This window comes from Lupinus angustifolius, unplaced genomic scaffold (genome assembly GCF_001865875.1).
Source record: "Lupinus angustifolius cultivar Tanjil unplaced genomic scaffold, LupAngTanjil_v1.0 Scaffold_5_224, whole genome shotgun sequence".
NCBI classification, from domain to species: domain Eukaryota; kingdom Viridiplantae; phylum Streptophyta; class Magnoliopsida; order Fabales; family Fabaceae; genus Lupinus; species Lupinus angustifolius.
In genome coordinates, this window is record NW_017717434.1 from 2,089 (window position 1) to 14,127 (window position 12,039).

The following is a 12,039-nucleotide window of genomic DNA, read 5'->3' on the forward strand; positions in this document are numbered from 1 at the left end:
AATTCAAAGTCCTCCAAGAGAGAACTCATTTGCATTATTAAGTTATTGAGTCTCTTTCTTTTTTTATAAAGTTTCATTCTTTCATCATAATTTACACACAAATTGAGAGAAGGAGATGGTTGTGGGTGAAGAAGGAGAGAAGGAATGGGAATGAGAGAACGTGAGAGAATGGTGTAGTTTAACAGTTTTAGATAATGAGAGAAATATTTTAAAAGATTTGGATAAATGAGGTTATAAGATTTGGATAAAGGAGGTTATGATAAAGAAAGATTGTAACACATATTTGATTTATATTTGTTTTAATTATTTTTTATTCCTTAATTTAAGTAATGCTCATTATGTATATATTTTTTAGAGTTTAGATTTGATTATAATATTGACATGTTAGTATTGCAATATTAAGTAGTAACAATAGGGAACATATCTTAAAAAACAATATTAACAATGGACAACATAAGTTTTTATTTTATCTATTAGTCATCCAAATATATAGATTATAAAGTGATTAACATTTAGTTAATTACTTATTTTCATATGTAAAACGTTTTTTTTATACCAATTTCCCAGTTCCCGAAGGTAAGAAATTAAAATATTTAGTGAATTAATTGTCATTTTCGAATTAAATCATTATTGATTTAAATTATTATTGCTCCAATTTAAAAAAAATTATTTATTGTTTAAATTTTTACATAAGACTCATCGTTGATTATATGTTCAATTAATTGTTGTATATGTAATAACATTTTTTATTTACTTTTGTATTTGGGTACACAACTAAGAATTTTTTTTATTTTCCATTTAATGCTACTTTCCATTGCATTCAATATTTTCATTTTCACCATTGAGAATTTACTCAATATTTTAAGAAGTTTTCAAAGTAATACATATATTATTTATCAATACTAAGAAGTCATTTAATATATCATCATACTCTTCAATGATTAACATTGCAGTATACATGTGGTCGTGGTCGTGTAAAGAATACATCTCATTGTTCAAATTTTACAAGCATTTTAGTTATTCATACATATGGTTTGCTTCTTGCCTTTTAAAAGTTTCGTTGTCTAAAGAGCTTCTATAATTTTCTCATTGTTTTTCACTATTTTGCTTCTGATTTGTTAGGATTGCTTTTTAATTATCTAATATTACCATCAAATTCTTATGTTTTCTAAATGTTTAGCCCCTTTAATTCTATTTTTAATAATTATTTTTTCTCTACAATATATGTTAACATCATGTTTTCAAATCTCTTCATCACTCTTATATGAAGTATACGAGTAATATGTTATTAACTATGCGATAAAAAATTACTATCCCGTGCAAATGTACGGATAACTTACTAGTTATTATATAAAACATAAAACGAATCAATTTTAACACGTGGCATGGCCACACGCCACATACATAGGATGAGTTTGCCTCTGACATTGACACAAGTTGCAGTAGGTAGAATACTGAAATGGAAAAACAATGTAGCACAAAACAAATAAATCAAGAAACAACAATGCACACTTTAAAACTTTGATTTCAATTCAACAAAACTACATAAACAACACATGGCGACAGAAGATTCCCCTGTAAGTTTATTTCATCAAATTCATTTCATTTCATTGGTTGATTAGTTATGTTATCAATAATTTTGAACATGATTGATTGTGAATTTGAGTTTTTATTGAACAGAGATCGATTCCTGAAACAATGGGGGAGCGAATCTGCGTAGCTTTGACGCCAATCATAGTAGTGGTTGAGGTTTTCATCTTTGCTGTGTCGAATTGTTTCAACTGTTGTCCACGTTTTATTCACAATCAGAAATTTGGCTACACTGCTAAGGATCTTGCGCGTCTTTCTCAAGAAACTAGATGTAATTCCATTCCACCCTTTTTTTCTTCCAGTAACTTTTGGTTCTGAAAAATGGAAAATTCAGAATGATCCCTAAATATATAAATGATGGTGAAATTAGTTCTTTATAATATTTTTTATATCTATTTTGTGGGACAATTTAGTCCCTATGGGGGACAGCTTTGACTCGTATTGGCGATATTTAAGTACTAGTTTGGATTTTTACTTTTGTCCTGGTCAAATTGATATACACTGAAATTATAAGGACTTAAGTAGATATTCAATCTATAAAAAAGAGTAAAGACCCATTTCATTTCTTCAAATTTTTTGAGTGTTTCAATTTCTTCGTGAAAAAATAGAAAATCCAATATGTTAGCCAAAAAAATCCAAAATGTTGTCTATTATGTTTTACCTTTATCTTTTTTTTGGGCACTATCAAGGGTATAACCTCACCCTATTCTGGGGATCTAGGGGGTCTTATACCACTAGACCAACACCTTGTTGTTGTTTTACCTTTCTCTATGTCAAACTATTTTCTTTCCCGAATAAATAACCTATATTTTGGTAAACTTGTCTATTTCAAGTGAAAGTTATTAGATAGAACAAGCTTAGGTTGCACCAGAAGGCAACTAAGTTATTCTAGCATTGTAGAATGTGTATTGATAGGCAATCGGACACGTGTTTGAAGATAGAATTAGTCACATGATTAGTTAGTTTGTTAGTTAACGTACTTGTATAGAAGAACATACTTTGTCATTAGGCAATGTAGTTAGAACCCAAGTATTATTGTGCAAGGGTTGTTAGTTCTTTTTGCATAGCATCTCTCCAGTGGGCATGTTGTATTGCTTGAGAGTAAGTCTTGGGCTCAGTGTGTGTGGTAATAGAAAGAATTGCATGTTTACGTGAAGGGGATAAGGAGGTATATGAGCGAAATACTGAGAGAGGATAGGGAACAAAGGAACTTGCAGCTATGTTTTGTACTAAGGCACAGTGATAGTCCTTTAAGTAGGTAGGTGGTCTAGACACTATCAATTCTTGTAGGATAAACAGGACAGGGATTAGGTGAAGATAGTGAAGTCCTAAGAGTGGATTACATCATTTAAATGGATTGAGTAGGAGATAATATAGAGTTATCAGAAATAGGTGTGGGAATCTCTGAATTTGATGAGGAAGTTGGGATAATTTGGGTATGATATAAATAAGTAGGAAATACATCATCATATAGGGTAGAATTAGGTCTAGAAGAGGTGGATATTGGGACAGTAGATTGATCAGAAGAGAATGCAGACTTATAAGGGAAATTGGAAATTGGGATGGTCAAGAAATCACGATATTGTTGGCTCTTTCCCAAGCTGGAAATAGAGGATCTTGCTTGGAACACATATGAATGGAACCATCAACAAAACCTACCTTATGCTTTGAGATTAGACTTATCTTCATCGATCTTGTCCATTGATAGTAGTTTTCTCCATTAAGTAGAGGTGAAACCAGTGCAATTGTAGGGTTTTCAGAGGGATACACGTAGAATCATGGTAGGAGACTTGATTGCCATTGAATATAGCATAGCTCTTTATGTAAAGAACTCTTTATCTAAAGAGCTCCGATACCATGTAAGAAATGGCTCTGAAAGTTAAAAGAGTGAATGAGTGTATGAGCTAAGATTGAGAACGAAGAATAATTGAGAGAAAGATTGAAGAAAGTGTGAATTCTCGTTGAATGAATCAATCAACTACAAAGTTTCTTCATATACAAGTAAGTTAACTAACTAAATAATTAACCATGTGACTAATTCTATCTTCACACACGTGTCCAATTGCCTACCAATACACATTCTACTATGCTACAATAATTTAGTTGCCTTCTGGTGCTAGCTAAGCTTGTTCTGCTTTGCCTCTGATGCAGCAAGCTTAATTTTCTGCTGCTTCTCATGTATTAAGCTTGCCCCTTCATCCTTTCTGGCTAATAAAAGTGTACTTTCCATAACCATGTGCAAATTTTCACCCCTCTGCCCTCTGTCACACCAACTCATTGCCCTTTCTCTTCTATGAAGAATTAAATTTGTGCTATATTATTTGTTAGGTAATGTACTTTATTGGGTATCTTGATTCTTGGTTTATAGAATAAAAATAAACTGTACTTTTATAGTGCAGTAGAAGTTTTCCACTTGCATATGCAATTGTGGTTTCCAATTTTGAACAATAAAGATAAATGGGTTAAAATAATTGACTTTCCTGTTCTTAACATTGCAGTTACTGTAAATGAAGTGGAGGCATTGTATGTACTGTTTAAGAGGTTGAGTAGCTCCATAATTGATGATGGTATGATTCACAAGGTAACTTGTTCTCTCAAGTGGTTTGACAACTTTAAGTTTCTACAATTGGATGCAAGTATTTACTGCTTTGTTGTTGCTTTAGGCATCTCCAACATTTTGTTTCTGATTGCCATACATTACTTCTTCCTTTTTGTGTGGTGTCTCTATTATCGGGAGATAAAAATTGGCTACATTTTCAAGGATGTCTCCACTTGATTGATTAATGGATAGTAACATGAGTGCTCTGCTACATAACCGTGAAGTGTTTTTATTCTTACTATCTCATAGTTTGTACGCTATTAGTTGGTGTTGAACACAAAACTATGGAGTATTTTATTAAGCACATCAATGATTCGTAGAATTATTGATAGCTGAAAAATTGAAATGGCCATTATTCTTTGTAGAACAATGACTTATGACTAATGACTGATGCCTGGAATTCACTATAAGTGGTATAGTCTGCTTAAGCAGTAGTTGAGATTTTGTAGTGCAAATATTGTCGCTCTACACATGGAAATTGGCAAGCTTATCTATAGAAGCTGATTATTGTTTTGTAATAAATTATAGTCTTTGTCACTGGCTTTTATCCGCCACCTTCCACCCTCCAAATTAAAATACGATCCAAAATATAATCTTATTTTTATACAAAATCAATATGAGGATATAACATAAATCATCGTCTAGGAAATATGTAAATTTGGAGTTTCACTTTATTCTGTGATGCAATGGTAATTTTATTTGTATGCTATTCGACTTTTGCTCTTATAGGAGGAGCTTCAATTGGCACTATTCCAAACCCCAAATGGAGAAAATCTCTTCCTGGATCGAGTAAGTAATTCATATATTTTTAATCCATGACATTTTTCTTCATGTTGGTTACTATATTATAAGATATGAAATTAGGTCAGTGGGCAGAATATAACTGAAATAGTACTTTATAGTTAAGTCACTGCATGAAATTAAAATACTGCAATGAACATCTACCTCCCGATGAAATTAAAAACCCACCCTTTTTTGAACATTGCAATATAGTTCTTTTAACTTTTGGGGGAAAATAATTGTGCTGCATTTTGTCTGTAGACTTCACTGAACTGCTCTTTTTTTATAGGGGAATTTTTTGAGAGGGAGGAGGGGAAATTGTGATGTTGTCGGGATTTGAACCCCAATGCTCACACTTTGTGTCCCGTAGCTTTACCAACTGAGCTGTCTCTTGGGGACTTCACAAAGCTGTTCTTTTCTATTGACTTTTTGTTATATGATTTCTTGGTTAAGTGGTGAAAATGAATCAAATAACCTGAAATATACTTGAGTGAAAATTTTTCCACCTAAAGATGCATATATGATATATACTGGAACTCTTGATAATCAAGGCACTCACATCATTTGGAAAATTATAGATACTTTTTTCATGCATTCAACCACATTCATCATTCATCCACAATGCCTCGAAGATACTAATGTGTTAAACCTATCATGTTTCTTCTCCAGGTTTTTGATATTTTTGATGAAAAGAGAAATGGTGTTATCGAGTTCGATGAATTTGTCCATGCACTCAGTGTTTTCCATCCTTATGCCCCTATAGATGAAAAAACTGATTGTATGTTCAAATTGATGACAACTTCCGTTTCATGCATCGAAGCTCAATTTTTTTCCACATCTGATCACTGTTCCCTGATGATATTTTGCAGTTGCATTTAAGCTATATGATCTGAGGCAAACTGGGTTTATCGAGCGCGAGGAAGTGAGTGCACAAGTTCATTTAGGCCTTGTAAATTTTGGCAGTATATGTTTACTGATTGGTCATATAGTTAAGTGGTTTACTTTTAGGTCAAGCAAATGGTTATAGCCATTTTGACGGAATCCGACATGAATCTTTCAGATGATCTTCTTGAAGCTATTGTTGATAAGGTCAGCTTATAGTGAAATATGAAAATTCTATGGATCATATTATTCATAGGCTGTTATCTTGTCGGCAGACAATTACTGATGCGGACAAGGACAATGATGGTAAAATCAGTAAAGAAGATTGGAAAGCTTTTGTGAGTATAAACCCATCCCTCTTGAAGAACATGACACTTCCATATTTGAAGTATGGAACTTTTCCCTTGCTTGATCCTTCTTCTCTGTAGTTATATCCTTTGAAACTACAACTAATTATGTCACTTTGTTATCTCCCAGGGATATCTCCATTGCCTTTCCGAGTTTTCTTTTCAAATCAGAGGCTGAAATGTGAAATGTTTTTAGGGATGTCTTGTTACTCATAAGGGTAAGGAAGAGAAGTATATGATAGAGCCAATTTAGTTACTTTGAATTATCTCATTTTATCTTCAGCTTTGTTTCATTAAGGTAACGAAGATAAATTCAAACTAAATCAAATAAGTAAATTGATGATAAGATTATGCTCAATCATCGTAGTCTAATCAAAGAGGGTGAGCCTTGATGCAACACGGTAAGAATGCCTTGTGACCTGGAGGTTATGGGTTCAAATCCTGGAAACAACCTCTTTGTTGACGAAGTAAGTCTGCGCATATCTACCCTCTCCAAACTGCACAAACTGCACTAGGTGGGTACCTCGTGCACCGAGCCGCCCTTTTTATTGCAATATGAACAAATAGGGTAGGTATCCTACAACCATACCTAGAAGGCTGGTTGTTGTGTTTACTATAATTGAACAAGTTTTTTCTGGAAATTTAAAGAAAATATATGGCTTTATAACCTTCACTCACATAACCTAATGCTGATTGCTATGTTGATTAGGAGAAAATATTTGTCTGCATATGTCACTGTACATAGGAGGAATAGCATTGATAACTTCAGAGAGAGATCATCGGTTGGAGGAGAGAAGAAATAACTCTTTTATTTTGAAGTTAAGGTACCACTGAACCAAAGTTCAAGTGACAAAAATTTGGGTGCAACAATGGATAACTATTGGATTTTCATTTGACATGGACAAATGCTACATTGTTAGGAAGTGGTTGATCAGCTATGCAGCCAAAAAGCTTAGAGGTTAGAGCCAAAATTTGGTTCAACATCAGAATTTTCTTCTCTAACACTATAGGCATAGAGCACTATTATTTGTAGAATCACTTCCAACATCTACATTGTGTAAGTGCTGCAATATCTATGCATTGTAACTATAAAGATTTATACACAGTCACTACATTATCCATCATTCATTTGAATTACTTTGTTTAAAGAGTCAATGATGACTAAATATGAACGATGAATGATACAGTAATAGTGTATAAAACTTATAGATATGTATGATGTTGTTACATATGTCAACTATTTGTGTCCACAAAATATTATCCTAAGGCTGAAAGGCATACCATATGATACCAAAATGATGATTTTCTAAAATCTTGTTTTATAAAACTTGACTTTTGACCAAAATTTTAATACATATTTGAATCTCAAAGAAAAAGCTGTCAGTTAAATCACAGCCTGTTTCCCTCTAATGATTTACCCAATGTTATAAAATTAGATGGGACAATGAATAGCTGAGATTTTAACTCTCAAGCATCGATTCTTCTCCAAACGCCACAAATATAAGGGAATACATTGATACATAACCAAAATGATATGGAACCAAAATGAATTTCCATTCTAAAATTAACATTTAATAAATGTATAATTTGAGAAGAAAAATGATATTCACCTATAAAATTAACTTGCAAATCCTCCTATATACATGTTGATGACATTTATAGATTGATTTTATTTTAACATATAACCAATATTGTTTGGACTGGACTAGACGGTCCAACTGAAGACCGGATAGGGCAAGAGTTTCGTATGAGCTAGAAAACCATCTAATTAATCAATCTGCTTTAAACCCTGAAAACTCAGTTGAACCACTTGAAACAGAATCAGGATGACAAAAAACCCGACCCGTGGGTACATGTGGAAATACCCACAATGGGTACCCACAATAATAGCTTATGAGTGAGAAAGGGTTTTAGGATACACGCATGTGGGTGCCCGCAAATTTATATTTAGTTTTTAATTAATTTTTTATTATTATTTTAAGAATATATATCATATACTTTATTATTATTTCATAAAAATCACACCTATTTGACTATGATAATAAGTTTAGCATATAAATTTCATATCATTTATGTAATAATTATTTTTACATATCAATTATTATAAAGTATATAAATATTTAATTAAAATTAATAACTCGTTGAGTACCTACCAATATCCGCTACCCACACAGGTACCCACAAAAATTGTGAATTTGGAAATATGAAAGTATTACTTGTGACCACCTACGCTCGTTGCCATCCCTAAAACAGAGTAGTTAAACAAATCATTTTGTTCACATAAAAATAGTTAAAAAAGAAATAAATACGTTAAAATTAAATGTGAAATTCTATCACAGCCAAACACTCATCCATACTTAACTGGTAATATATATATACTAATATATAAAGCAAAAACTTCAAATAACTATCTTGGAGTAATTTTTGTTGCCTATTTTACCCTTCATGATTTCTAACTTTATATGTTTCTATAAATTATATTTCTCAATATAATATTATGTTTTTTTAACTGCCACGTCAGTTTTTTGCAACCCCTTCCCCCATTTCACTTTTTAACTACTTGGTACAATATAACTTATCTATAATAATATTCTTTAATTTATACTACTTAACAAAGTAAAAAAAACCATATAACAAATGTTCCCTTCATTAGGTTTACTTAGTTTTTAAAATTGCAGTTTTTTAAAACTGTCGTGTTTCCTTTGAGTGTGGATGCAGTTTTAGTTTTACACACATTCTGCAACATACGAAGAAGAATAAAAATTGCCTCTTATATCTTCTATTATCTCTATTCCTCTCATTCACTCTTCCTTATTCAATTCTTCCTCATTACTGTCATGTCTTTTAATCATTTCACCCTTTTCCCCATTTGTTTGAATGTGAACATCAAAACCATGACCTATTGTTTATAAGATATATATATCAACTTGCTTTGACTAATATATCAACTATTATGTGTGCAACACGCTAGAAGCAAATGTGTTTTTTATTGATTCTTTTTCTTTGAGCAATGGTGATAATGAATTGCTTCGAGTTCATCATTTTGGTAAGTCATACATTTTCATGTTAGATTATTAATCATACAAAAGTTATTAAGTACAGTATGAATTCATGAAAGTGAAATATTTCACATCTTTACATGTTGGGTTTTAACTTTTAACATCATTTTGTTTCAGTGCATACATTATAGAAAGTAGTTTTTGAGATTGCTTAGTTAAAATTATTGATTTTATGTTCTTTATTTTGTTTCATCTGCTAAAGAATTTTAGTGGCTATATGAAGATAGTTGGATATTTGAAGATGTTACATATTCAAATTTGAAAAGAGAATATATTTAGAACAATTTTTTTAAGTTATTTGAATGTTTAAATATATCTTAAAAAAATATTTACATGATGAAATTTTCTGGTTATTTGAGGATAATTGGATATTTGAAGATGATCCATAATTAAATTTGAAAAATGATTTTTCATGAATTGATTGTTACTTCAAAAACAACTTGAATGTTCAGTTTTTTAGATTAAGGGTAAAAAATATATGATTTGAAGAAATTTGAAGTAATATATCCAACATCACATATATTTGTTGATATATTACTAGGTTTTTAAGCACACAAAAAAAGGTTATGTTTAATATTCAAGGGTAGTAGTTACAAAACACATAACAAAGTAATGTATCATAAGTTTTGCTTATCACTTTACTATTGTTTTCCACCACATACAATTTTTCTTTTAGAATGATGTAACCTATAATATTTTGCTAGAAAGTCATAACTTTCAATTCATAATTTTTAACTTTAGAATATGTAATTAAAGGTTATTACCATCCATGTTGGGTAAAAATGTTTTATCCCCATATAAAAAGTAAAAAAAAAAAGACAATGGGAGGGAGCATATTCTTTTTCTATTTCACAATTCATATGTCAAATATTTCACAGTATGTACTGAAAATGACACTCTATTTTTTATTCTCTTCTATGCAGTAGATTACGTTTCCATTAGATATGTTTAATAAATGTATCAGCATTTCCGTAACAACTTAAGCTTTCAAAAGATTTATGTAGTGCAATATTATTAGCATGGAGCAGTGGAAGGTAAATGACACTCTATTTTTGCTTCTCTTCTATGTAGTAGAATGTGTTTCTGTTAGACATGTTTAATAAATGTATGTGTCTTTTCGTAACAATTTAAGATTTCAAAAGGTTTATGCAGTGCAATATTATTAACTTGGAGCAATGAAATGTTTTCATTTAATTCTATATATATTATCTTTCAGAAGGAAAATTATTTAGTTTTCAAGTAGAAAAAGATTTGTATTAACATTGTCTCCTACAAGCATTTCATGCAACAATGTTAGGTGGGTGGAAACTTCAAGTCATAATAAAACCAAGCAACTAATCAAGATGGATGATGCATTGCCACTCTTCTTTGGTGTTATAACATGGTGGTATAATAAAGGAAATATAGAATTGGTTATTCTACATGAGACACTTGAAAAGTTTACAAGCGTGTTGAGTTGATCCACTTTTTCTTTGACATGTTCTAATGGAATCTTCACCAACCCATATTGATGCTAATCAGAATTTTGGAACATTCACTTTGATGCTAATTAATTTTTGTATATTTAAGCCTAGTAAATTTTATATTTTTATTCATAACTATCTTAAATGCTACTATCTTCTCAATGTGGTAACTAATTAATATATATGATTTTGAAAGATAATTGATACTTAATTTTATTTGGAATATTTTTGTTGGTACATAACTTATTTGAAATATGAGTCATCACGAAAAGATCATGTTATGAAAAAATATAACACTAAATAAGATGTAGAAAGTAATGACATTAAAACTTAACAACAGAGGATCATATTCTTTTATCAAATAGAGTCGATAGCAAAAGTTTTGATAAAGGAATATGTTAATCATGACAGGCTAGACATAATTTTACAAGTGAATACATATTTTTCTTAATTGAAATTATCTATTCTAAGAAATAGTGGATAAATGTTTCAAGTTTAAAACTTTTTCATGCACAAATTCATCATTTTTATGTAATTGAGTTGAAGTTTATTGCACATTTTAAGAGGTTGATTAGTTCATACCCCTACTTCACCCGTAAAGATAATACGAGTGATTCAATTATTTAAATGTTCAAAATTTAAAATATAAGATTGAACAATTACCTCAATCAAATATATTTAATTGTCAATTACAACATTTAACACAATTTAATATATATGCTCTTTATAGCATATAGACTACACATTAAAAATAATATGAAAGCGGGTCGACAACACGCTAGTATATATTAATTATATAATATATGACGTTATCTGGTTAATAATGAATTAAATCAGGTAGAATTTATAAAAGCCATTTTCTAATTTGATGTTAGGTTCTGATACGATAACATGACATTAATTAATCTTATAAAAATTCTTGTACACATACATCTAAAAGACTAAAACACATTCTAAAAAAAAGCCAGAAGCAGAAGCGATTAACAAAAAAGCTATGGCAGACAAGCCAAGTCGATCGTTGGTCATATTCGGTTTTTCCAACCGATTAGAGACAGTGATATATGGAATGATACATTTTTTATAGGACAAAAGATGTATTTGTTTGGAGAGGATTAGCCTGTTTCGTCCGACCACTATCCCACACTCACCTTCCCTCCCTCTCCTCTCACTCTCTATGCGGTTTCTTGACTCTCCCTAATTCTCTTCTCTCAGGTTCTCTCTCAAAACTAATTGACAATGAGATAAGTAATCCAATAGATATTTAATCATGTTTACAGAATGTAGTTTGTGAGACTTACTTTCCAACAAGTTTTACTCCC

The 12,039-nt window shown here is 30.9% G+C and overlaps 1 protein-coding gene across 3 annotated transcripts; it reads left to right on the forward strand.

Moving 5' to 3' along the window:
- The first annotated feature begins 1,467 nt into the window (after nucleotides 1–1,467).
- On the forward strand, nucleotides 1,468–7,662 carry LOC109337398 (calcineurin B-like protein 10). 3 transcript variants are annotated; one of them, XM_019574362.1, is made up of 10 exons: nucleotides 1,468–1,577; nucleotides 1,681–1,861; nucleotides 4,089–4,171; nucleotides 4,919–4,978; nucleotides 5,639–5,747; nucleotides 5,839–5,891; nucleotides 5,978–6,058; nucleotides 6,127–6,239; nucleotides 6,908–7,022; nucleotides 7,104–7,662. In XM_019574362.1, the coding sequence occupies exons 1-9, from the start codon at nucleotides 1,557–1,559 to the stop codon at nucleotides 6,999–7,001; spliced, it is 795 nt and encodes a 264-aa protein (XP_019429907.1). In that variant the 5' UTR covers nucleotides 1,468–1,556; the 3' UTR covers nucleotides 7,002–7,022; nucleotides 7,104–7,662. The 3 variants fall into 3 exon arrangements, with proteins under 3 accessions (XP_019429907.1, XP_019429909.1, XP_019429906.1); XM_019574364.1 differs by adding an exon at nucleotides 6,329–6,416 and having other exon boundaries at nucleotides 6,908–7,137; XM_019574361.1 differs by having other exon boundaries at nucleotides 6,908–7,137.
- The last annotated feature ends 4,377 nt before the right edge of the window (nucleotides 7,663–12,039 follow it).